This window comes from Anolis carolinensis, chromosome 6 (assembly GCF_035594765.1).
Source record: "Anolis carolinensis isolate JA03-04 chromosome 6, rAnoCar3.1.pri, whole genome shotgun sequence".
Taxonomy (NCBI): Eukaryota; Metazoa; Chordata; class Lepidosauria; order Squamata; family Dactyloidae; genus Anolis; species Anolis carolinensis.
Genome location: NC_085846.1, coordinates 39,437,809 through 39,464,116, shown reverse-complemented (window position 1 = coordinate 39,464,116; position 26,308 = coordinate 39,437,809). Strand labels below are relative to the sequence as shown.

At 39.0% G+C, this 26,308-nt stretch overlaps 1 protein-coding gene across 3 annotated transcripts in view; it reads left to right on the top strand.

Annotated features, from left to right (window-relative positions):
* Nucleotides 1-24,654, top strand: part of nbr1 (NBR1 autophagy cargo receptor) — a 33,696-nt gene extending 9,042 nt beyond the window's left edge. For 2 of the 3 annotated variants that reach the window (XM_062957925.1, XM_062957927.1), the window contains 21 exons: nt 2,180-2,290; nt 3,939-4,001; nt 5,477-5,495; nt 6,618-6,640; nt 8,244-8,432; nt 10,166-10,222; nt 10,766-10,974; nt 12,260-12,421; nt 13,423-13,629; nt 13,937-14,093; nt 15,057-15,347; nt 16,822-16,974; nt 17,074-17,149; nt 17,350-17,460; nt 18,270-18,431; nt 18,520-18,651; nt 19,616-19,946; nt 20,426-20,517; nt 20,779-20,857; nt 21,795-21,900; nt 22,783-24,654. In XM_062957925.1, coding sequence (XP_062813995.1) covers nt 2,180-2,290; nt 3,939-4,001; nt 5,477-5,495; nt 6,618-6,640; nt 8,244-8,432; nt 10,166-10,222; nt 10,766-10,974; nt 12,260-12,421; nt 13,423-13,629; nt 13,937-14,093; nt 15,057-15,347; nt 16,822-16,974; nt 17,074-17,149; nt 17,350-17,460; nt 18,270-18,431; nt 18,520-18,651; nt 19,616-19,946; nt 20,426-20,517; nt 20,779-20,857; nt 21,795-21,900; nt 22,783-22,962 — 2,910 coding nt within the window. In that variant the 3' untranslated portion in view covers nt 22,963-24,654. The remainder of the gene's footprint in view (nt 1-2,179; nt 2,291-3,938; nt 4,002-5,476; nt 5,496-6,617; nt 6,641-8,243; nt 8,433-10,165; nt 10,223-10,765; nt 10,975-12,259; nt 12,422-13,422; nt 13,630-13,936; nt 14,094-15,056; nt 15,348-16,821; nt 16,975-17,073; nt 17,150-17,349; nt 17,461-18,269; nt 18,432-18,519; nt 18,652-19,615; nt 19,947-20,425; nt 20,518-20,778; nt 20,858-21,794; nt 21,901-22,782) is intronic. The other variant, XM_062957926.1, reaches the window with a different exon arrangement.
* Nucleotides 24,655-26,308: the final 1,654 nt, after the last annotated feature.

The following is a 26,308-nucleotide window of genomic DNA, read 5'->3' as shown; positions in this document are numbered from 1 at the left end:
AGCGCAGGCTCAAAGGGAGAGCACTGCTACTGTCAAATTTGACGAAGAAGATAGTTGGGAAAAAGAACTGAGGCAGTCATATGAAGGAGATCAGTGGATCTTATCCAACGCGGAAAAAGGGGAGCAGAAGGGGGGATTTTGGTTTGTGAACAAAAAACTGTACATCCCAGCGATATTGAGGATTAAGATTTTGCATCGTTTTCATAATAACCAGAGCGCTGGTCATATGGGGATTACAAAAACGACAAAGGCGATAGCAAAACACTGTTGGTGGCCAGGGATGAGAAAGGACATAAAAAATTATGTTATCCAATGCGATGATTGTGCCAGAAATAAATCGAGAGGAGGGAAGCCAATGGGACTATTACAAACGGTAGCAGAACCTACCAGGCCTTGGGAATGTGTAGCCATGGACTTTGTGGGAGAATTGCCTGTTAGCAGGGGACATCGCTACATATGGACAGTATTAGACCTGTTTTCTAAACAGGCCCACTTTATAGCCCTGACTAAACTACCATCGGCAGAGAAACTGGCTGAATTATACATAAACCACATTTACAAACTTCATGGATGTCCCAGTAGAGTGGTTAGTGATAGGGGTGTTCAATTCACAGCAAAATTCTGGGAAAAATTCTTGGAAATGCTAGGAGCAGAAAGGAGCCTAAGTTCTGCTTTTCACCCCATGACAAACGGGGCGGTAGAACGTACTCAACAGACGCTTGGGCAGTTCCTTCGCATGTACTCTAATATGAGACAAAATGATTGGTCTAAGTGGCTAGCCTTCGCTGAACTAGCTTTTAATTCTGCCATACATTCCGCAACAAATAAAACCCCCTTTGAAGTAGTTTATGGGTATGAGATTCAGCCTCTGCCCCAATTGCCAAGGTGGGCAGAGAATGAAGAAACAGGGGCAGGGAAATGGAAAACCCAAATGCTAGAATGTTGGAGTCAGGTGACTGCATCCTTAAAAGAAGCACACAAAAAGTATAAAACATTCGCAGACAGGAAAAGGGTGGAAGGCGATAAATTGGAGAAAGGGGACTTAGTGTGGTTAAGCACACAAAACATCAAATTGGGGCTACCTTCAAGAAAACTGGGCCCCAAATTTATTGGACCTTTCAGGATACAGGATGTGATAAACGAAGTGACTTTCCAATTGTCCTTACCAAAAAGTTTGGGGAAAATACATCCAGTGTTCCATCGCAGTTTATTAAAAAAGTATATGGGTACTTTGGACAAAATGGATACCTAGTGTTCTTGTTTGATTCATTTCAGAGTCGTGATGGAGGAAGCACAAAAGAGGAGGACGGAGAAAAGGGGGGCGCCATGTCATGGGACCAATTCCCAGGGCTGAATTTGCAAGCCCTGGAATTGGAGCCATAACATCAACACTCCTGAATGTATCATGAAAACACCTGGCGGCAGAGCATGGGAACTCGGGGGTGAAAATCATAACAATTATAATGAGTAGTTTGTGTGGGAATAGTAGAAATGTGATACAGGGGGTGGGGTTTGGTGATGATATTTACGTGTGGTGTTACGTTGCAACCAAGGTGATAAAATTGCTTGTATGTAAACATTATGTCATTCTCGACTTTTTCCAAGTCGTGTGTTCTTCAATAAAGATCGGTTTTGATAGCAGCTGTCTTTGATCTGCGTTCATGCTGGTCGTTTGAAGTGAGCGTGACAGATATGCATTTGTACTGTGAGAAAGGTTTTCAGAGCAGTGAAAGAAACAATAAGCAGAAGTGGACACCATTGCCTTCTTATCTGACACTGTTCTTACTTGGTTTCAAAAGCCCTGTCAATACTAATTTTTAAAATTGATCTTTTCCTTCTCTTAAAAGGGAAGTAAGTTCAAAACACTCTTAACATTTTTATTGTGAGTTTTCCGGGCTGTATGGCCATGTTCCAGAGGCATTCTCTCCTGACATTTCACCCACATCTATGGCAGGCATCCTCAGAGGTTGTGAGGTATATTCAGTTTCCCCAGGGTCCAGTATACCTTACAACCTCTGAGGATGCCTGCCACAGATATGGGCGAAACATCAGGAGAGAATGATTCTGGAACATGGCCCTACAGCCCGGAAAACTCACAACAACCCTGTGATTCCGGCCAGGAAAGCCTTTGACAACACTCTAACATTTTTTCCAATGTGGCATTTTTGTCTTTCCGTAGTCCTGCAGAATGGATCCCCAGGTCAAGCTCAATGTGACCTTCCAAAATGACACCCAGAGCTTCCTCGTTTCTGATTCAGCTAGTACCACATGGGCTGATGTGGAAGCCATGGTGAGTTGGATCCTTGTTAGCTGAACTTCACTGGTCAATATTGAAAGCATGGAGATGAAACAGAAATTTTGGATTTAATAATAGAGAGAAACAGACATGATACAAAAGCTGATGACAACAATATCATGTTTTGAATGTACCTTGATGGGTGTGCTGCCCCATCTGGCAGCATAAAAAGACCTCTCTTTCTTTGCTGTATTAGATCTGATGGAGATAGATGGATTGTTTTCTTTATTATGATTTCCTCACTCCACGACCAGCTTCAAAGTTGAGAAGGCCAAACAGCAAGCATTCATAACCCTTTAAAACTATAAATGAGTAACAATGGATTGTGTCTTACTTCATGCAGAGGCTGAGTACAGAGTTAATAACAGGCACGTTGTATCCTGGCAGTCACAGTGTTTGCCATGGTTGAGAAAACCAATAGGAAGTGGTGGGCCTATGATGGTGATAATTAATGATCTATGATATATCATATATTTATGGTTCCAACCTAAGCATTTTGGTGTTCTCTTTAGATGTACTAAGCCTTGTAAAGCAGTGGTTCTCAGCCTGGGGTCCCCAGATATTTTTGGCCTTCAACTCCCAGAAATCCTAACTGGCTGGGATTTCTGGGAGTTGTAGGGCAAAAACATCTAGGGACCCCAGGTTGAGAACAACTGTTGTAAAGTTTAGAGCAAATGAATGAAGATTTGTGCTAAATCTGTGTTGGAAGCTGTTCTCCACACTGCTTCATAGCAGAAGATAAATTAGGAATGAGCCGGAGTATGTGAAGACACAAGATGGGTCATTCTATCCACCTGCAAGGAGGACCTCTTAGATACTGATTTTTGGATGTGCTTCAAATATAACATTGTCTAGTGCTAAAAGTAACGGGAAATAGAAAATTCCTAGTAGTTGTAATAATGCTGCTGAAAGCAAGCCTTTTCTGAATATATTTCGAGTGAAGTAGCCTGCCTTCAAATTGTAAAATCAAATTGCATTTATTTTCTTTGTTTTTGCTGGAGGATGATTATCTGGACTTTATCATGAGTTTGTTTGGACCTTTGTACTCAGGTGTTTACCTTGCATGAGCACGTACTGGGTTTTGTTAGCCTGCTGCCTGACCTGATTGATAAATTACATTTTGTCAGGAGTACCTAGCAAAATTATTGTTGTAATTGCAGAGCTCACAACCTTTAAATTTGGGTACTGAACCCAAATTTTATACATTGTGAAAATCTGCTCTGATTTGGGGAGGTATATTGCTAGTTCTGATGACTGCTTGAACTTGTGAGACCAAGGTTTGATAAGCTCTCAAACTGGGAGAGGGTGACAACTTTAGAAACCAGTACTCTGCTTAGTCTGTTGATCATCTTTATGACCAAGAACCACAAAACAAGCTATGCAAAAATGATTTTTATACAAAATATACGTAGGTTGTAAGGTTCCATAATCCTGACACAGTTTTTTTGGATTTTTAAGAATATAGCATCAGATAGGAACAATGTTCAGACAGGAACAAAGGGAAGAGGAAACCTTCTGTCTTCACAAAGTCAGTCATGAAGTAGAGAAGAGAGAAGTAGATTATTTCTTTAGACATGAATCATTTTCTGGCTATAATGAGATACATAGCAGTCAATTTCACAGCATGTCATTTCTCTTGCAGGTCAAAGTCTCATTTGAACTGAACGAGATCCAGATTAAATATCTAGATGAAGATCATGATGAGGTACCCCCATGTTTCCTATTAAGGGAATGTTTTCATGGTGGAAATTTTGGGGAAACTGTGTAGTTATGCTTCTGGGAGACTAGAAGCTTTTCTGAGCATAATAGATTCCCCTTCTTGATTAGCATTTGGCCTGCATTGGATAGTATTAGGTTGGATTCTCCCTTAGTAATCTCTCGAAGTCACTGTAAACAATATTATCTGAAAATGCTTAAGAATAGATAGTAACTAGTTTCAGCTAGATAGCATTTTCTTATTAGCTTGGATTACACATAGGCTGAATTTCCTAGTATTAGTGAATCTTGATTTTTGGCAAGGCTTGCTGCTACAGATTCAAGTATATTCATACAGGGAATTCTGCCACACACAAAAACATGAATATGTGGAAATAAATATCTGAGAATTTGTTATCTGAGAATAACTAGGCTTTAAAAAAAAACCAGCCTCATCATTCAGATTTTAAAGAAAGGGACCAAGGCAATGGCAGCCTACCTCTTTGCCTGCCATTTCCTCACTGCCATAGTGAAAGCCTAATATTTTCCCAGCACGCAACAAAAGAGGTCCTTCCTTTATCTGGATTTCTGTGTGTAAGATTAATATTTTTGGATCACCCTGGACTTGTTTCAGCTGTTTCTGTTTTTGTGTGTGTGTGTGGGGGGGGGGGGGGGTGTTGTTTTTTTGTTTTTTGTTTTTTTTTGGATGGCAGCTCCTTTCAGGTCTAAGCTGGTAGAGCTTTTGCTGAGAGAAGGTGGGGCATTAACACATAGATTTCCCCAGCCCCATTGCAGAACAAGAATGGGAAACATGTGGCCCTCCAAATGCTCCCATTAGTCTTTACCATTAGTGTATTGAATGGTACTAATAGGAGCTGAAAGCCCAACAATATTTATAAAGGTGCAAATTCTCTGTCATCTAGAGTAGAGCAAGGCTTTGGGCAGAGAAGAAGATACTTTTATCCAGCATTGAGAACTTCCATTACTAAGAATTCAAAGTGAAAGAAACTACAGTAATTAAGAATAGCCGATTGTCCTGCATCGTTGACCAGTTTCATTGCTGCTGATGGTAAAAACTTGACTAAAGCTTATAAAAATTCCTCCTGAGATGTGATAGTACTCATTTGTTTTTTTTTTTAAAAAAAGAAAGTTATGGGGCCTAGATGAAGTTTCACCAACAATGCATTCTTCTGTGTGTCCTTTGTGAAATCTTGTAAAATAAAATAATGACTAGGGGTTGTTAGGCTGGGCATTGCTTTGAAGTGTAGGTCTGTTTTGGGAAAGGATAAGAAACTCAACTTTTCACGAAAGAGGTCATAAACAAGCTAATGATGGGCAGGAGCAAGAGGAATAAATAGGCGTGATGATAGAAGCCAGACAACAACCCCCTTAATCCTTGGATAGAAATCCCTCTTTAATATTATGTTAATGAATGCACCAGCAGCTGGGAAATGTATGTCATTTATTCTTTGTTTCTTTTCCTAGGTATCTGTCAATACTGCAGGTAAGCTGCCTTTGGCTTGCTTATTATAGCTGTTGACAAGTCTTGGCTGCTGTGTATATAAAAATAGAAGCTTTATGTACTGCTGTGGGAGAAATACAGAAGCAAATGTTTTTGCAGTACACACATTTTGAGACACAATACACTTCATTTTCTCCTAGTGCAGACTATATTTAGAGCTATTGCATGTTTATTCCAATATCTGCCATTTTTCTAGATAAGATCCTTGCAGATAGCCTGTTTTCTGAGATCCAAATGAATTATAGTGAAACATGTAGCCAAGGATTTGGCCTGTTAATATAAATCATTATGTGACATTTAGTCCTCCACTATTTCTTTAAATTCCATTGTGTGATAAAGATGTGTCTTTTTCTTTGACACCTCTTTAACACACTTTCTTACCTAGTGTGCCCCTTTACCATATTTACTCGAATCAAATATGCCATGGACTCTAATGTGAACCCCAGTTGCCAAAATCTTGAAATTAAAAAAAATGGTGGCAAATGTAAGGCACAGTGGCAAGAAGTGCACCCTTTGTAATTTGGCCAAAAAAGGGGTGCATTACAGTTGCTGCATGCTTAGAATTCCTTCTTTAAATGCAAAAATGTTAGAACACCAATGCTTCTAGCGATGGGAAGAAAAACGAGAGAAATAGTAACCCTCTATTGTTTATCCTGCCTCAGCTTCCTTGGGGTGCATCTATGCTGTAGAATTAATCCATTTTGGCACCATTTAACTTCCATGTCTTGATGCTATGGAATAATGGGATCTGTCTTTTTACTAGGTCTTCGGCCTTCTCTGCCAAAGAAAGCTGGTGCCTCACCAAAGTACAAATCCCAGGATTCCATACCATTGAGCCATGGCAGTTAAAATGATGTCAAACTGCATTAATTCTACAATGTAAATGCACTCCTGAGAGCCAGAAGTGAAAATAGTTGCCATAGAGCTTTTCAAAAAGAAAAAGAATCTTATATGACAACCAGGAATAAGAGCTAATGCTGTCTTGAAGTCTGAATCTTCAATTATCTAAATCTACAGGTGGCCCTGAATGCAGATTGTAAAATATCAAACATTTTTAATGGATGTGGTTGTGTTTATTGCATTTCTTGTGTCTTTTATTTTCAGAGGAATATGAGGAAGCTTTGAAGGTAAGAGATGTGGCTTGCATTTCTGGGTATTTTTTGTATTAGTACTATTCCTTGATGCGATGCGAAAATAATTTGTTGAAATTGCCTCCTTCCATGTTCCATTGGGTTTCCTATTTATATTGATGCTTTTTTTAAAGAACCTTTGCTTGAAAATCAGTGGAAATTGTGTTTTTTTCACCTCCTCCAAGATTCTTGATTTTTCAGCTATTTTATTTCTGAAGCAGAAAGGGCTGATTATATTTTTAAAGTGTATAATTTATTCTTGTGGCTTCTTATGATAAACTATTGCTGTTTATATACCTAACTAGTGTGGGCCTCTCTTTCCTAGGCAGCAAAAACCTTATCATTCAAACAGGCTTTTCCGCCTTTAACAAATTGGCATATGCAAAGGATATGCTCTTAGTATGTAATTGGGGCTCATTGTGGGTTTTAAAAATTGTTTTAAATTAATGTTTTGATTGGATTGATTGGTTAATGCTTTTTAAAGGTTTGTACTACATACTGTTTCAGCTCATTTGTTTATATTGTAAACTATGTGTGGTCTATTGGGAAATAAGCAAGATGTAAATCAAATTAGCAACTACAGTGATGTAGTAGTATTTTGAATTTCATTTTCTAAATGAAGATGTTTTTCACATGGCCTTTAGTTTCAGCTTTTCAGGCCTCTCCATGCTTGTAACCTTAAGTATATTTAAGACCATGGCTCTTAAGTCACAGTGTTATATGTACTTCACTGTAGGTTAAACCATTCCTTTTAACATACTGGTGCATTCCAAAAAAGTGCAATATTTTTGAAAATCAACTTTGTTTATTTGTCAGTATTATAGTTACCACTTGGATACAACTTTTTAACCTTACCATTCTTTCCCAGTTAGTTCAGAACACATACTAACTTCCTTGTTTTTAAGTGGCCTTTCTCTGTATTTCTACATCCTCTTTGTCCTTTGAGTCCACATAAATATCCTAAAGGCATCAAATCCTATGTGATTTTGGAAACTAAGCAGGATTGGGCCTGATTAGTACTTGGATGGGAAACCACCAGTTAATAATTACAACCAGGAGCTGTAGGCTATTCTAATTTGGGTGACAGGTGCTATATAAGCCAAAAGCAAACAGAAGGCATGGAGGCAAGGATGATACTAGAGCCTTTAATTATAACAGGCCCTAAGGACGCACTCTGACATCCCCTTCTATACAGGGATCCTGCTTCCTCCAAGAAGTGGTTAAGTACCAGTGGGATTGACTATCACTGAACAGTACCACAATTTTGTGCAGATTTAATCTCAATGCCTTTGCCCTCATCCAAGGACTTCCTGTGCCCAAGACCTGATTCTTGGGGCCCACAGTCTCACTTATGTCCAGTGGAAAAGAAATATAGAGGGAAATGTGTCATCCATGAACTGGTGATTGTGGATTTTTTATTTTAATATTATTTTGTGTTTCTATCCCAGCAGCTGTATTTACTTTTGAAGAATGAGATTTGCTAATTCATGGTTGACATACAACTTAGGTTTTTAGCTTTTCCCTTCTAAGAGACTTTGTACATACCTCTTGAGTGTGCATGAACTTTAAAGAGTATCCTTATTGCAAATTCTTTGTTTAGATTGCAGTGAAACAAGGCAATCAACTACAGATGAATGTGTATGAATTAAGTACTGCTCCTGACATGCTTCCACAGCAAGCACCTGAGACATCAGTTGTTCATAAGGATGGGAGAAAGCCTCTTTCTCACTATTCTTCACTTGCTCGGACCTTAGCACAGGGCAAAGTCATGGAGAAGGAGAGGGAACAGGTAAGAGCAAACGATGGATTTCCTGTAAGCCCAATGTTGAGCTTGTCAGATGCTTTTGGTTTAAGCCATGCTAGCATATGCTTCAGCAAATATTGTTCATAGTTGCTTCCGTAAATTTCATACTATGGAACATACAACAATAATAATGACAACAATATAATTTTTTTTGTTATCTGCCTCTCATCACGGATCGATGTGAGGTACAATATAGTTAAAGGACCATGAAAATACTTATATTAAAAAAGGACAAAAATAAAAAACCAATGCTAATGAAATGTAAATTTAGAATTAATAGTTTAAAATTGATTGGATAGGCCTTTCGAAAGATACAAGTTTTAATTGCGTCTTAAATTCCAACAGTTGATTTGGCTGTCGGATCTCTTCCAGCAGGTCATTTATATATTATAGAAATGAGTTTGATTGCTTATTGTCTTAGAGAAACATTGGTAGTTCTTTCTTATATATTAATATAGTATTAAGCACTGTTGAGAAGTTTGGAAGTTGCTTTTACCTTTTTCTGATTTTTTTCTTCTTTTTCTATCTGTATATCTATTTTATTTCTTGCATTGAAAAAGTTAATACAATATTTTTAAATCAAATTATTAATTTGGATTATATTTTCCTTTCTTCATTTTGAGGCTGGTGTACAAGATGAATTCTTAAATGATAGTCTTCTCACACCTGTGTGTACAGTTTTGTTCCACACAATACTTTCTCCTCTTTGGTAGCTTCTCCCCTTGGGTCTAAATCCATTTTAATGAATCTTTGAATAAATAGGATTTGTTAAATGAATGCTTCCTATTGATAAAGTGAATCAATTCTGACAGTTTGATATAGCCCTCAGCATTTTCATTTTTCAGCCCTTTCCAATTTTGCCCAAAAATTACATGACAATATCTTATCAAAATGCACAGACTGTTGGTCCAAAGAGTGTAAAAACAGATCATAAATTGAAGGAAATATAGTTTTCCTTTCAATCCTGCACCTCTCATTTGTTTGTAAATATCAAAACTGAAAAGATTGAATAATCCAGTATGTAATGCATCATGCAAAAACAGCTTTTCTTTTTATTACCTTCTTATCAGTTTCAAACAGATTTAAAAGTACCTTCCACTAGTGCTCCCATCTGTTGAATAGTGTGTATTGAAGAAAAATGAATCTCTTTTGGAAAGCTGTGGAAGACATTTTCTTGGTTTTGTTTTTTTTTACAAAATCAGCGTACTTGAATAAATGTGAAACACTCTGAGGTGTTTTGTTGCAACAAAATCAGTTAAATCTCCTGACATTTTAAAGATTAACAGATTTTATTTGTCATAAATATTCGTGGACTTCATCACATGCTTCTAATGTAGTATAGTGTGGTTCATTAAAAGCTTATGCCTTATAATTTTGTTAGTTTTTATACCATGAAATGCTTTGCTAAATACATTTGACAAAGTCTCAAGTCTCCATCTTCAGCAGTACAAAAGTTCAATTTATATTCTGCTCTGCCAAAAGAATGTCATTTCTGGGATTTTTTAAAGCAGGAAATCAGCCCTCATGTTTTAGTAAGAAAAAGCAGCCACGATTGAAGAGTACATGTCTCTGTTTGCTTAATCTTATAGGTTGAATATGAATGGCTACAAGGAAGTTGACATAATTTCCTTATACTTGTTCATATTCAGCATGAAAGACTAAGTGGTACTAAGATGTACAGCTGTATTCATTTGTTTCTGTTTTTTAAATCTCCCTAGAGTGGGCCCCATCTCAGTGAAGCCCCACCTGAGTGGTTCACAAGCTACTTGGAAAAGGTTAGTACTGCTACAATTGTCCTTCCAAGGCTTTTAAAGGGGTTTGAGGACATTGAAGGGATGTTGACCCAGACTTTTAAGAACAATGGAGCTTCTTTCTATTTTTGCATTCTCACTGTAAAAGGAATTTCACATACAAGTTGAAATAGGATGCAAACCACATAAAATGTCAAAATAGTTAAGCACACATGAGGCCACATTTGTATTCTTAAGACACTTAGGTAGTCTTAGAGGTTGCACTGGAATCAAATGTGGCAGAGAATAGTATGGGAATATTGGCAGATACGACTTCTCCTGTACATCTCTAGTAAATGGAAGCATCAGAATGCAATATCCCAGATTCTGCAGCAATTTGTGTTATATACAGTGCTTACATTTGTTGCTCTCTCAAGCTTCCTCTTTGTCCTTGTGTGTGACAACATATACAAATTCTGGGATTGTAAAGTAGAGTGGGATATGAGTGACTTTGGGAGCATTCCTCTGAGATGTTACTCAAATGCAACCCAAGATGCACCTCTTTACTCTCCCTCCACAATTCTTTAGTTCCGGGAACAAGTGGTCCAAGAGACGGTTGAAATGCTCGAACAGAAGTTGAATGAGAAGCTTCTCCTCTCCAGCCAACCTCCCAGCTCCTTGAGCAGCTCAACCCACCAGGCTCCTGTGAGCCCTCCAGTGCAAAGCAATCCTTTTGACTGGCTCCTTTCCTGCAGCAACTGTCAGGCCCCCATCGTGGGCATTCGCTACCAGTGTAGGTAAGAATGGACAGAAGGGATTGTGTGATTGCTTGTTCCCAATGTACAATGATTTAGCATCCTTAGATTCAGGGTGTGGGAAGGGAGGAATGCAAAAGAACAGGTTTCTAATATTTATGATCAAAATATGGACTTAACCTTGGAAGCTCAAGGTAACCCAGGCAAAACCTAGTTGGGAAATAAACTCAAGTGAGTACCAAACCCCTTTTCTTACCAAAACCTGTACTGTGTTTACTCAAATCTAACACTCACCTTTTTTTGGCTAATTTGCCTTGTCAAAATTAGGGTGCACATAAGATTTGCGCCATATGGTAATCTTAGTGCTGAGCCAAAGCAATAGGGGAAGCTGCTCCAGGAGCACCTAGAGCTCCTATTTGAGAGATGTCATCTGTAATTTAATTGTCATAGCTCAATGCTATGGAATCCTGGGATTTATAGTTTGGTGAGACATGGCTCAAGGTCTTGTAAAACTGCAGCACCCATGATTCCATAGCATTGAACCAAGGCAGTTGCAGTGCATTTATTCCACAACACAGATGCACCCCAAGGCTTTTTTTTTTCAATTGCTGAAAGCTTTGGTGTTCCAACACAATTGCTTTTAAAGAAGGAATTCTAAGCAGGCAGCAACTATTATGAGCATATTATAAAGAGAACACCTTTTGCTGATACACATCCCATCACATACTTTTTTGGTTTCAGGGTTTTGAAATTTGCATTGCGCATTAGATTCGATGGCGCATTAGATGCGAGTAAATACGGGTATTCGTTTTAGAGGAAAATATCTTGTTTCTATTTGTATGCCTTCCTTAATATAAAACGGAAAAAGAGAAGTGACAGATCAAACTTCACTTGTAAAAGGAGGGTTCTCTTCTTACTGACATTTGTTAAACATCAGTCACTGAGACTTCTCCGAGACAAGAGTGTTGATGTCTATCAAGACCATTTGTATGGTGTGTCTCCTCCCACACATATATGTCAGTCAAGGTAGTTGTCATTTAGAAATCTGTTCTCCTTTTTCCTATAACATCTGGATTGTCTCTCCCTGATTTGCTACTGATTCTCAGTGGTGCGACTACAGGCTGCATGAATTCTACAGTAGAAAAAATGTTCCCTTAACCTGCAGAAATGGCTTACTCCAGCTGCTGGACTAATATGAGGAACATTACCATTATTTTGCTATCGTCCTCGCTAAAAGTCATTACATTTTTATGGAAACTAACTAATCAAGTTAATAGTTGAAAAAGCTACGCAGCAGATGACAGCCATACCCATCCTTTCTTTACAGTGTGTGCCCATCCTATAGCATCTGTGAATTGTGTGAAGCAGGAGCATACGCCCATGATCCTAATCACGTGCTTTTGAAGCTGCGAAGACCTATCTTGTGCATCTCAGAGTCATACAACCTTGGACAGTTCTCCCCTCGCCTCGCCACCCTGGAACAAGTCAGGTCAGCACATGTTGTCCTGAGTTTATCTTGTGGTTACCATTTTCTACAAAGTTCAAATCTGTTGTATGAAATTGCCTTTATCCTACCTCCTGAATGTTCTGTTGTCACTCCCCCCCCCCCCCCGCCCAACTGCTGTCTTCAAATCTCTTTAATTTCATTTCATTCAATTCCTTCTGTAGCACTCAGGGTTTAGAGTAGGTTAAGGGAAGACAAAAGTTTGAGAGGTCTGACCCAGCCACACATCCAGCAATCTGCTGTGTAGAAGAGAGGTGACTACCTGGGCTGAGGAGCCAGACTAAAAGCCCATTTTTCTGGTCTAAATTGCAGTTGGATGAGACATCTCAACTGACTAAATAACACTGGGGGCAATGTCATGCCCCTGGCATCACAAAGTACCTAGCTGAAGCATCAGGTGAATAATTTGGCCTCCCTTGTAGGAAGGGACTTGGCTTTGTTATCCTTTCCCTGTACAGGGAAAGTGACCAGGATGCAAAACCATGATCCTTTGATGCCTCTTCACCTCTTTTGTGCAGATAAATTAAACAAGGAACAAAACCACACTTTTTCAGCCACAGTTTCTTTACTGCTTCTGACTGGAAATAACAGGAAGGATCCCACTGAACATCCACGAACTCTTATCGTCCTTAATTGTGGATGGGAGGGGATTTGGAGAGGAAACAGTTTGGGGGCTTTGGTAGGTCAAATTAGGATTCCAGTAGAAGTCTTTCTCTCCTGGATTAGAGTGTTCACATTCACATTTCCTTGCTGCCAGTTGACTGTTGGGGGACATGATTCTTAGCAGAACCCGCCACTCATTACTTGCATTTCTATGGCTTGCATGTCCTGGTCAAGAAGAAGACACAATGGCTTCATGAATAGTTTTAAAAACACAGCCTTTTGATCCTGGAGAAGACACATGGTGGCTTATTGTGTCCCAAATCCAATTCTAGATGTGCAGAACCTCCCAAAGCAGAGCTGATCTTGCTCTTTGGTTTCTACAGACTCCAAAAACAGATGGATAAGCGTTTCTTGAAAGCTGAGAAGCAGCGCTTGCGAGCAGAGAAGAAACAGCGCAAAGCCGAGGTGCGGGAACTCAAAAAGCAGCTGAAGTTGCATCGGAAAATCCATCTCTGGAACTCTAGTCATGCTCTGGAGAACACCAGCTTAACTGTTACCAAGACTGAGAACCTACAGTCCAGTACACTTCTGTAAGCATTCTTGGGTCTGGACCAAATGTGGGAAATAGTTGTTCCCTACAGGTTTAAATTTTGATGGATTCGGGGGGATACTGTAACTTAGCCAAACTATGGAGTTTGTATCTAAAATTCTTCACTCAAAATCCCTGGTCCCTCTTTTTTAGCCATCTTCAGGGAGCCTTGCTTAAGAGGAGTCATAGTGGCTTATAGTGCAGATCCACACTTAACTTCAGACTAGATCTGCCTCAGTGGGAGCGAATGAACATTCCTGCATTAAGCTTGAGCTGAATAACCTCAAAGGTCCTTGTTTTCTTCACAGTCCTCTTCAAGGTTGTCCTGTCATTGTCCCCACTCTGAGCGCTGCTTTCGTGGATGAGAATCTGCCAGATGGAACCTGCCTCAAGCCAAGGACAACCTTCATCAAACATTGGCGGATGAGGAACACTGGCAACATGGAGTGGAGCTCTGACACCAAGGTGTGCTGCCATGCTTAATCTGTACAGAAGGGGATACTACAGCTCTCTGTTTTCTAGTCATTTGGTCAGCAAGCATTCGAATCACAAATAAGTCTATTCAGGAGTAAGCTCCAGGACAGCAACTTTTCAATCTGTAAAGCACAGTTTAAGGTTTAAATAAATACATTGGTGGGAGGCTGCTCATGAATTCCAGGTGTTGTGGGCTATGTTTCAGAGGAATGAACTGACAAAACCACCATTGAATGTTCCCTGCCTAAAAAAAAAAACTATGAAATTCATGGGGTCACTATAAGGTGACAGTTGACTTGAAGGTATGCACACCTTGAAATACGTTTTCTCTCAGAGATCATGGAAGAGGAGTAGTTGAATGTGAAACTACTGTGACAGGAAGTTCCTTGTCTCCGTTTTAAAAGATAGGTAGAACCAATTTTTTCATAGGTAAGTCAAACAACATGTGAACTGTCTCTTTCATCTGTCGGTCCTTAATTCATTCCTTCAGAGTGGAACAGTGTCTTTGTTTCTTCAACCCAAGAGGATTTGGGGCTAAAGAACTCCAGGGGACTTTGGGTTAGTAAATAGCCCAAACCTTATTTATGGGATGCTTATATATTCACAGTAGTTTATTCTTGGGTGATGTAGGATAGTATCCAAACCCAGACAGTTAAGTTCAGGCCTGAATGGGTGTTTGACCTTCCACTCTGACACACACTGCTTATTTGTCAGAAAAAATAACATTTCAATAACGAGCAGGCATCCTCAAACTCCGCCCCCCCCCCCCAGCTGCTTAGGCCTCCAACTCCCAGAACTCCTGACCATTGAACAAGCTGGCTAGGGCTTCTGGGAGTTGAAGGCCCAAACAGTTGGAGGGCCGGAGTTTGAGGATGCCTGATTTGGAGAATAATTCAATATCTGGAATGACGCGGAAGTAATGTTTTTTTGTTTTGTTTCTTTTTTATCCTTCAGCTAAAATTCATGTGGGGGAACTTAACCCTGTTGTCTTCAGAGAAGAAGGATGTGATTGTACCCTTCTTGCTACCTGGGCAGGTGGGAGTTGTCTCAGTGCAATTTGTGTCCCCGGCAGTGGAAGGAACCTACACATCTCATTGGCGATTATCACACAGAGGGGAGCAATTTGGGCCTAGGATCTGGTGCAGCATTGTTGTTGACCCCAATTCCTCCAATACTGGATGCACAGATAGTTGCAAACTGGTATCTACTTTCTGCCAGAAGGGCAGATCCCTTTGTAAGGAAGAGGTAAGGTCCTCATGTTGCTGAGCTATGTAAGGCTCCCTTCCAGTCCTGTTTTCTTCATGTACACTTGTCTGCTTCCTTTTATATCACTTCCCCTTCTCTCATGGTCCCAACTTACCACATATGCTTTTGTCCTTCCTTCAGCTATATTATTTAATTTCTTTAGCTCAGTTACTGCCTTTTTTCGTATAAGTTGTCAGTATTTGCAATAATGTGTGGTATAGCTTAAGCTAGTTGACACTATCACAAACTTACTGCTGTTTGGCTTCTCAGACAATGACTAGCAGCTTTGAGAGGGGAAAAAGAAAAAGTAGGCAACGCCCTATTACTATTGCCTTATATGTATGTTGGTTGGCTAATGTCTTTCTCTTTCACCCCGATTTAAAAACATTTGGATGAATATAATCTTATTAATCAATAAGCAATTTGTCATACATATTTAGTTCATTTGTTCCTTTTTGATAATGAGATTACCTAGGATTCCTTCAAAGTTTACCAAAGAACCAGGGAGCTACAATAAAGTTTACAGAAATTGTTTTTTTATGGACAAGCAAAACATGTATTTCAAATTATACAACAGCAATAGTTCTTACATCAATGGAAGTGCTATCACTCATTAATAGTACCTGTACTTTGTATTCATAAGGTCCTAATTTTAAGCCCTAAAACAAGCTAAGAGAGAAAGGGACTTCAGTTTGAGTGATTATCAGTTGCAAATTGCAGCATTCCTCACCATTTTGCTGTGCTGGCTAACTATAGATACTGAAAGCTGTTCAGCATCTACAGGGGAATACATAGAATTTACCCAAATAAGTGCATTCCAGATGTATTGAACTACAGCTTTCATAGTCCCATTACACATGAAAGCTTTGAATGTATTTTGGAGATGGTTTGTAGCACCTGGAAAGTTCTGATAATGACAGTATTAATCTAATGAATGGCCTTGCTGTGTGAGACCATTTTCTGTGTTTCTTGAAGGAGTATAGGTGCAGTTGAACTGATACTTTTTTATCCTGGTTTTTAAGAACAGTTATTCAGAGAACAGGATTCTGAAAGCTTGTTTTGCAATCTGCAGTACAATATTCAATCTACAGTATACAGGGCCTGTATTCCATCATACTCTCATCAAAATGAGAGAAAAGGAAATTCTAAACTCTCCACATATTCTGTATTTACTATACATTTTTTGAATGATATTTAGAACAACAGTGGAATTCAATTTACTGAGGGTCCTTCCACACAGCCATATATCCCAGAATATCAAGGCAAAATAACCCACAATATCTGCTTTGAACTGGAATATCAGAGTCCACATTGCTATATATCCCAATTCAAAGCAGATAATGTGGGATTTCATTCAGCTGTGTGGAAGGGGCCTGAGATAGCAGTATACCATAAACAGGGATAAGATCGGGTGCTTGCTTGCGGCTAGTTACTTCAGGTGACATCCTGTTAGTAATAATCTTGTTCTCTGCAGGAAAGACTTTCCAAGTTCAAGGCAGAAGCTCTGCAGGCTGTTGATAGTGCCATGCAGGGAGGTTTGGTCAGCCGGGCTGCTCCAACCAATGTTAAAAGCATCCTGAGTGCTAGAGAGTTCTATATCCCTTCAGTCGACCTTCTCACGGCTCAGGTGAATTTCAGTGCACTCTAAGATTGTAGATATTTATCTCATGTCTCTTTTTTTCTTTTTTTTACTTTGCTCTTGATTTCTCTGATTTCTTTCCATTAGGATTTACTCTCCTTTGAATTGCTGGATATTAACATTGTGCAAGAACTGGAGCAAGTCCCTCGTAACACTCCTGTTGGTAAGCGTTCTGCCAACCCAGAAGGCTTTTGAGTACATTCTCACTCCATTCCTGGAGAGATGCACATTTAGTCATTCAGCTAGAGTCCATGTTAGGATCCCTCACTGGATACCTACCAAATCTTATACCCCCCATGTGGGAACTGCGATTATTCGCTTGAGCTCTTTGTCACAGTCTCTGTTTTTGACTTGCCCTTCTAGACACGACTCCAGATATGTCAGTTCTGCCTCATGACAGCTCTCCATTGGACAACACGAGTCTGGACCAGAAGCAGGAAGAAATGGAAGAAAATACATGTAAACAATTGCCTGGTAAGCAGTGAAGAGCGTTGAGCAAGTCTTAAATGATCCTCCAGTCCAGTGGTTCTCAACCTGCGGCCCCTAAGTGTTTTTGACCTACAACTCCCAGAAACCCCAGCCAGTTTACTAGCTGTTAGGATTTCTGGGAGTTGAAGGCCAAAACATCTGAGGACCCACAGGTTGAGAATCACTGCACCAGTCCTTTGGGTTGTTTTGAAGCTACCAACACACACATTCACCCAGATGTTGTTGGACATCTCACCAACCTTGAAAAATAAAGCCATTGGTGAGGAATGTTTGGAACTGCTGTTCAAAAATGTCTGAAGTACTGTATTATTCCCATCCCTGCTTCACCAAATCTATTTTCTTCCACCCTCTCTTCAGCCAGTGTATGGAAAGAGATATTGACTGATGGTTGAGAAGGAAAGGTTATAAATTCCCCTTGGGGAACCTGCATAATTTAACATAATGGAGAGTGGGAACTGGCAAGAAAAATGGCACTCGCTTGCCTTGATTTAGGAAGACATTACTGTCTTTGCAGTATCTTCTGCTATTATTTCAGTCCTTGCTCTCCTGTCAGATCTAATTGCGTGTACCCAATGAATTTGCTTTGCGCTGAAGTAAAAAGCAAAAAACTGCCATGCTCAAAAATAAAATAATACATGGATGTATTATAAGTCAAGTGAAATCAGTGTAAAGGGCCTCAGAGTAAGAATTTATTCCTGGAGAGTCTCAGGGACTCATTCTGCACACGCCCAACTTCTAGAGAGGTCCTATCTGCATGACTTCTGAATCTAGTGACAATTGCTATTAACCAACAGATGCTCTGATGGGGAAAGGAAAGACTGAAAACTCAGCAAATCAAGAGGAAGCAGAAGAAGACATGAGTGGGAGACAGTTTGTGTGTGAAACAGTCATTCGCTCTCTCACTTTGGATGCTGCACCTGACCACAGGCCCCCACAAAGAAAGAAGTCTTTGCAGGGTAAGTGCTTTGCCTTGTGAACAGTACTGTGCCTTCAGAAGATGCTCCTGGCATTTGGCTCTGATCCTCTGTGCTTTTCCTGATTTAGGCTCTCTGCAAACACTACAAGATACCATCCTCTACAGCCCTAAAAGCAAGGACCCCATTAGCCCTGTTTCTACACCGAAAGAGCCAGAGTCTAGCAATCGAGGCATGGAGATAGCTAAAGAACTAGACTTTGGTAAGGGGAAGTGACTGGAGTTTGCTTTTCTTTGGAGCTATGGTGTCTCTGCCCTACTGACAGATTTACGGATGTTGGATTGCTGTAACAACAAAGTGCTGGTATTTGCAAAAAGGAAGGTTAGATTTTATTGGATTATGGGTAATAACAGAGTTGGCTTGGTTGATGCATTCAAATATCTATATAGTATATCTGGTTCCATGAAACTAAATGGGAGGATACAGGAAAGTACATTCAATTTAAAACAGAACAAAATATGGGAGCAATAATTTGCTTCTTTTTTTTAACAAGGATAGCAAATCTCTCCCAGCTGCCATCAGGATTTTTAAAACTAAAATTGTCTCTCTAATTTTTTGAGGGACTCCAATTTAGTCTGCTCTTTATGACCGCTCTTGAAAAAACTCAGATTTTCTTGTTAAGGTTTATACTTGGCATCCCTAAGTGTTGTTGGAGCCACTCTTAATCTAAAAGCTTGAATAAAATTAGTTAACATGTTTGGCATAGAGTTACTTTATAATTTGCTTTGTTTCCATGTAGAACCATAGAATTGTCCTGGAGGACTACAGACATATTCTCACAGATTTGTTTTTAAAAGCCTCTTTTATTTGTGGTTTTTCCACTTTCCAGTAAATACTTGTAACTGAATTGAATTCAGATTGGAACAAGTCAATGAAAAGTGCAATAATAGGAGTGGTGAAACCTATTTTAGAAACGGGAATTAAAATATCTTCCACTGTATTGCTCCCAGTTTCTGTTTGTGGCATGCTATTCTAGTTTATGTGGGCTGGTTTTGGAAAGCAGACAGTGTGTAAGAGGATTGGATGCAATTCTTGGTCTTTTCTAATCATATGAGAGGCTGTTGGTGGAGTGGTGGTTTAAAAAAGGCTTACTTTGAGACAAAAGACCCAATGAAAGGGAGCGGAATCACTTGTGTAGTGAAACCTTGTGTTCTGTGTTCTCTTAGAGAATCTCTCAGTGCATGATGGGGAGGAGTCGAGGGATGGGGAAGCAGAAGATGATGCCAAGGATGAAGTCTGCAGCCAAGTGTCGTCTACCTCCTCTGAGGATTATATCATCATACTCCCAGAGTGCTTCGACACTAGCCGTCCTCTGGGCGACTCCATGTACAGTTCTGCACTCTCTCAGCCAAGCCTGGAGAAAGCGGCAGAGACCTCAGCACATCCTGAAGGAGTGAGCCACTTGCCAGTACAGAATATCAATGATATGCTGACCACTTCACAGACACTGGATGAAGTGCCATTGATCCCTCAAATTGTGGAACCGCAGCCCACAAGGTATCAAGTGGACTAAGAGCAAAAAGGAAATGGTAGACAGAGTGGGCTGTTGAGAGGAATATAAACCGGTTTCAGTAACATATTTATATCTGTACTGGGAGAAAAGCCATGACCCATTGAATGTTTGAAATGACGTAGATCCAGATGTTTAGATTAACCAAATGTATTCCCAGCTCTATTGTAAGTAAAGTTGTAAGAGACCTAAATATTCAGAAGACAAGCAATCCCATCTGATCTTGGAAGCTAAGCAATCAGCCCTGGTTAAGATTTGAATGGCAGACGGCTAATGAATAGCAGATGTTGGAGGCTATATTTTATATAATTGGCAAATCCAGTTTTTCTTGCCAAAGAAAATCCCATGAAAGTAATGGGGTTACCATAAGTTGACAGCTAACTTTCAAGAACATACACAAGAATAGTTGTAATGTTATTCCCTGTGACTCTTAGGATTTCACAATATCTGTTTTGTTTTATAACAGAATTCTGGCACTTTCTCAGAACAACAGTTCCCCAGCAAGTAATGCTCCTAACAGAGAAGAAGCTCCTTTGATTCCTGAACAAATGAGAGAAGGTACCAAACTATAATTTTATGGGTCATAGGTGGTTGGTTGCTCCTGACTTTAAGTCCATTCATTTATAGCCTTTCTAATTTTAGACTCGAGCCAAGTTGTGCAGATGTAATATGTATATTGTACATTCATACATACATGCTCTATTATGTAAGACCAGCGATTTCTTTATGTTCTGTAAGGAAACTACTTTTGTTTTTTAAATCTTTCCAGTAGTCACAACAAGGTTTCTGCTCTCATACTCAAAGTTTTTGTACTTCTAGAGGTCCAAGGAGGAGAGATACCTGAGCCTCCTCCAACAGGGAATGAAAAGATCACGCAAACATGCCCAGAATTCTCCAGGTAATGAAAATGGCATCTAGCCAGGAATTCATTCTGTTCTGGCTGTTGAATGGTATCCTGTTTCTCAGCTGGTGTATTTGTTAATATTTACACAATGATCTGAAATCTCCCATATCCATTCTTTCCCAAACTGTTTCCTTGGTCTTACAGTTGTACAGTCTGTGTATTAGAAATTGCAGCAGATGCATGGGATTTGTTCTGTAATAATAATAATAATAATAATAATAATAATAATAATAATAATAATAATAATAATAATAATAATATTGTTCTAGAATAATTTGTTCTCAATGATACCTCAGAATAGTATGGTCAGGGTTTCCAGGCAGTCTTCCTTTTAGGTAATGATGAGAACCAGATGTTTTTAGTTTCATCAAGGTTGCTGTATCCCATTTTTCAAGACCATGTTGTAAGTCAATCACATTTTCAGTAGTTAAAAGTAAGGATTTTATACCCAGTGAAACCCTTTCCTTTCCATGGAAAAGAAAACAAATGTTATATGGCCAAAAAAAACCCCAATGCACACAGATATTTCAAACTGCTATGGCTTATTTTGTGTGGGACAGTAGCTCACTAGAGGAACCTGTTATTTGTATTCATAAACTCCAAGTGACAATCCTTGGCATCTTCAGTGGCAAAATTGGAAAATTGCCAATAGTTCAAGAAGCTTATACTGAGCTAGATGAACCAATAGTCTGACTTGGAATAATACCCTTTGAGATATTAATGTGTTCAAGTCGCAGAGTCCTGTTTTCCTGTGTTTTCTTTCGAAGTATAGAGAATATATGGCATTAATGAAGAAATCCTTCCCTCTTGACTCTTCCCCTAACCCCAGCATTAAACAAATTGGAAACTAAATCTTAGTGTGTGGTCTGCTACAGAGAATCTTCTTTTCATACATCTTTTTGATATCCTTCTCATTCCAACATCTCTACAGACATACGCAGGGAAACAGCATCGCTGGTGGCTTGGTGAAGGGGGCCTTGTCAGTGGCTGCCTCCGCCTACAAAGCCTTGTTTGCCGGACCACCTTCCCTGGACCAGGTAAATTCCTGGGTTTCCCTTTAGATTGGAAAATAAGGAGTTTAACAACAGAAATTTCTGTGTTCTCTCTTCTCCATGATTGCATCAGGCAAGAGCAGCAAATTTGATATTGGATGCACTGTCTTGAAAGTAAGATTCTAGCTGTTTGTTGCTATGAAGGTAAACTTGAAAAACTGCTCAGAAATTACTAGGGCCAACTATAGAGTTCTAGAAATTCTTGTTTAAAGATTTTCAATTTAAATTTGTTTGTTTTTTTATAAAAAGCATTGATTATCTCCTTTCTCTTAAGTCTTTTTCGTACTCCAGGCCAGGTGTGGGTGACTGGTACTCCCCCCCCCCCCCCCCCATATTAACAACAATGAGACATTATGACAAATGGACAGCTCAATTCTCCCCTTTTTTATAAAAAGCTAGAAAATACCCAAATCTCATTGTCCATTTGTTGAAGCAAAGAAATTCCACTTTGAGCCTCTACGTTAAAAGATAAGCAGGATATAAATAAACATAAAATCCTTGGGTGTACACTAAAGCTGGCAAAATCAAGCATGGGAGCTTCACTACTGGATTGCGATCATATTCCCATTTGTGTAATAAATGAGAGGATTAATCTTTGTCACAGGAGTGGTGAAACTATAGCTTGCTAGATGTTGAACTTAATTTTCATCAACTTAAATAGTCTCAGTGGTCAGACATAATAGGATTTCCAGAGATTCTGTTTCCCTTCCTAGCACATTTTTGGGAGGGTTGAAGTGAAGATGTAAGCCTGAAGAAGCGTTTTCAAAGAATCTCAGATCCCAATGTATGCTTGCTTGAGTAAAACTTCACATGTGCATGGAAGCTTCCTTCTTTGGTTTAATACTTCTGTTTCTCTTGTCTGTCAAGGCTCTTCCTGTGACCACTGAGGATCATATGGCCACCTTCCTAGCCAACCTGAGCGAGATGGGCTTCCGTGACCGGCACCTTAACCTCAGGTTGCTGCGTAAACACAACTGTGACATGGCCCAAGTTGTCACAGAATTGTTACAGCTGAGTCACAGTGACTGGTATGAAAGCCAGTACTGAACTTTGTTCATCTTGCTCATTAAAAAATGAGCAGCAAGTGGCACCAGCAGCATCCTGCTCCCTTCTATTCCAGCATACCAGAGATGATTGGGCTGTTTTTCAGCACAGTACAGTTCCCAATGTACCAATTTCCCATAGCTCAGACACTAGGATTTTCTTTTTCTTTAAACCCTGAAACACTACGGTCTTCAACTGATATAATGCAAGAATCTTTGTAGAAGAAAAGAGGTGAACGTACATAAAGAAATATGAGTGAGCTCTGTCACTAACTTCTAGCTGTTGTTGATGTGCTGCAAGAAAACAAGAACTTGGCATGGAGTGGGGGGCATTCCCATATCTTTCTGAAAACCTATCTCCAAATTCTATCAATTTGTGAAGGAGGTAACCAAAAAGTTTAATTCTCTAGGTTATTTGAAAATGCCCCTGTCTTACTGAAGCAATAATTTTATCGCCAACTCCATGTTGTGTGTCTTACAGGCACTGACACTGCCTGTGCAGCAATTATATTCTAGTTATTGTTTTCTCCTGCCAAGACCCATCTGTCCTTTATATGCTGCTGTTTGAGGGTTCATTTTTGGGAATGGAATAGTGTTAAAAGAGCCGAGTAGGTAGGAGAATTCACTGGGTGGCTTGCCATACAAAATACCAAATCAAAGAGCAGTTGCTCCAACTATGTAAATCTTTAGAGACATTATTGATAGTTAATGCTGGGAAGTATTTAAAGGGCAGGTGGTCAAGACACACTTGAGTGTTTCAGAAGCTATTTTTGTAGACATTTTTACCGCTCAAGAGTTTCAGAGGGATACAATCCCAAAAGCAGTATTCTTGATTCATTCTGCCTAGATAATGGACCAATTTGGAGATTTTAAAAATTAAACGACTTTAATTATGCTTGATATAGTTCAAATATGTTAGTAGTGCTATTCTTGCATGACACAAAGCAGGCAAAAAACACATTGGAAATACTGGAGAGGAGAAAATTAAGCAAAAGCTACAAGCACCTCTCAGTCAAAAGATACGGGACTCAAAATACATTAAGGATTTTTTTTCCTAACAATCTTACATTAAATCAGAATTTGTCAGTTCCCACTGGATTGTCCTTTTACTTTACTCTCAGGTGTTCCTTTGACTTTTCAAATAATAAGGAAATAATGAATGCTTTCTCTTACAAAGTGTGGTGATGGCGTAGACCAAATCTGCTTTTTCTGTGATTAATAATACCGGTAATGAGGAAGCCAGAATCTAGGAATAAGTGAGAGAAAGGCCTCTTCTTAAGAAGAAAGGAAATGTATGGAAAATGTACTAATGCAGAATGCTGCTTTGGGAAGGAAAATTACTTCACAGAAAGCTAAAGAGAGAGAAGAGAAGAGAAACATTCACATTTGGAACGTCTTACTGTTGAGGCAATGGAGAGAGATCTTGATATTCCCAAATAGATTTTCTTGGTTTTGTATCAATTAGTTTTATTGCTACAAGTTCATTCTGAAAACTTCTTGTTAGACTTAGAGAGATTAACATTCTTTTAGGTTTCAAAAAAAGCTGAAATTTTCTTTTGTTGGCTTTATATATTTTATGAGAGGATGCATGGATGATTATTTAAACAGTGCAGATCTTTGTATATTATTTAGAATAAGCACTTTGAAACTGTTGTTTGGGTGTGAGAAACATTAAATAAAATATACATGAAAAGAGCTTTGTTGTCATGAATATGAAATTTGTTCTTTGCCTAACTTTGCTTCTTAAAATATCATTTCCTAGGGTGAACTTGTATCTTTTTTTAAAAAAAGCTTAGACTGAGAGCAACATAAAGAGTATTTAATTCTGGAATGAAAAGTGCATTTCTTACATGTACTGTAATTATTGCTGCTTACAGGATTTCTATCTCAGAAACCATATTATTACTATGAACTTACAAAGGCCTCTTGCTCTTCCTTAACAGATACCAAGATTATTACAGTATGACACCCATATCCACTTGTGGATATGCACTGAGGCGTTCTGTGGATATGTGAAACAAGTGAATAATAGCAAACCTTATTATTTTCATTGCGATAAAAGACAGAGGTACTGAGAAGAGAGTGTACGTTGAACAAAAGACTGCTAATAAGTGAATTCCATGTATAATTGGTTCTGTGAATACAGGGGTCAAGCTGGACTAGTCTAAATGACTGCAGTATTTGCACTACAATTCTTGAACTGATCTAACTGCTTTAACCATTGTTAAGAGCTGAGTAAGCAAAAGAGGACACTTAAGAAAGCCATTCTGTGGATGCTAAGAATTTTCTATTTAACCAAGCCATTGAACCTAGCAATATGTTATTTTAGAACAGCCATTTTCAAAACGTTTTGGTCATGGAACCCTTCAGAATCCCCCCCCCCCCCAAACGGACCCCTATCTCTGTTCCTAAGCATTGTGAACCCAAAAAGTTCTTCCGTCTTTCATTACACCCTGCTGCCTTGGTGTTTTGTATAAAATAGTAGGTTTGAAAATTAAGGGAAAACATTTTAAATACAACAACAAGACTTTTATTTTGGTACATGAAACATCTTGGATATAATCACAAACATCATTTCAGTACAGGAAAATTTTGGATTCACTCCTAAAGTGATGGTTGAAATTGTTTCATTTTTGTACTTATAAACAGTTTGGGTTTATCTCTGACAGCTACAAACAGCTTACTCTAAATTTATTTTTGATGTAAGCATAAGTTATAAAGGCTGATTTGTATTGATAGGTGGAAATGAAGGAGAGCATTGCTTCGATAGCCTTTCCAGTTACTGACAACTATTCTTGAGATTATTAACTCCTAATTGTGTTTTTTTTTTATCTGTGACTTCCTCTTGTTATATATGCTTGTGTTGTGATTTTGATGTTGTATGTCAATAAAGGCATATACAGCTATACATCTATCATTCATACTCAATAGTCATTCAGTGGCAGATTCAAATTTTGTTTTTCAAGCAGGGGTACATAGATCTGCATACTCTGTCGCAGAGTTTTTTTAAAAATATTTTCCTTGAACTCTCTACAATGCTTTTGTGGAACCCTAGGATTCCATGGAACCTAGTTTGGGAACTGCTGCTTTTGAGTAGCCAAGTGCCTCTTCAATTGATGTACCAATGCAGGATTGTAGACATTGTAGGATTGTATCAGTCTTAACCAGCATAGCAAACGGTGAAGAATTCAGGATCCAACAAAATTGAAAGATCCACAGTTGCCTAACCCTGATCTAGAAACTGACAAATATGGATTGAAGCTGCTAGTAATCCAATTTGCCCCCGTTACAGCTGCACACTCTCTTAAAGTCAACCAGACATTAACCTGAATTAGATTAAACCATTGATA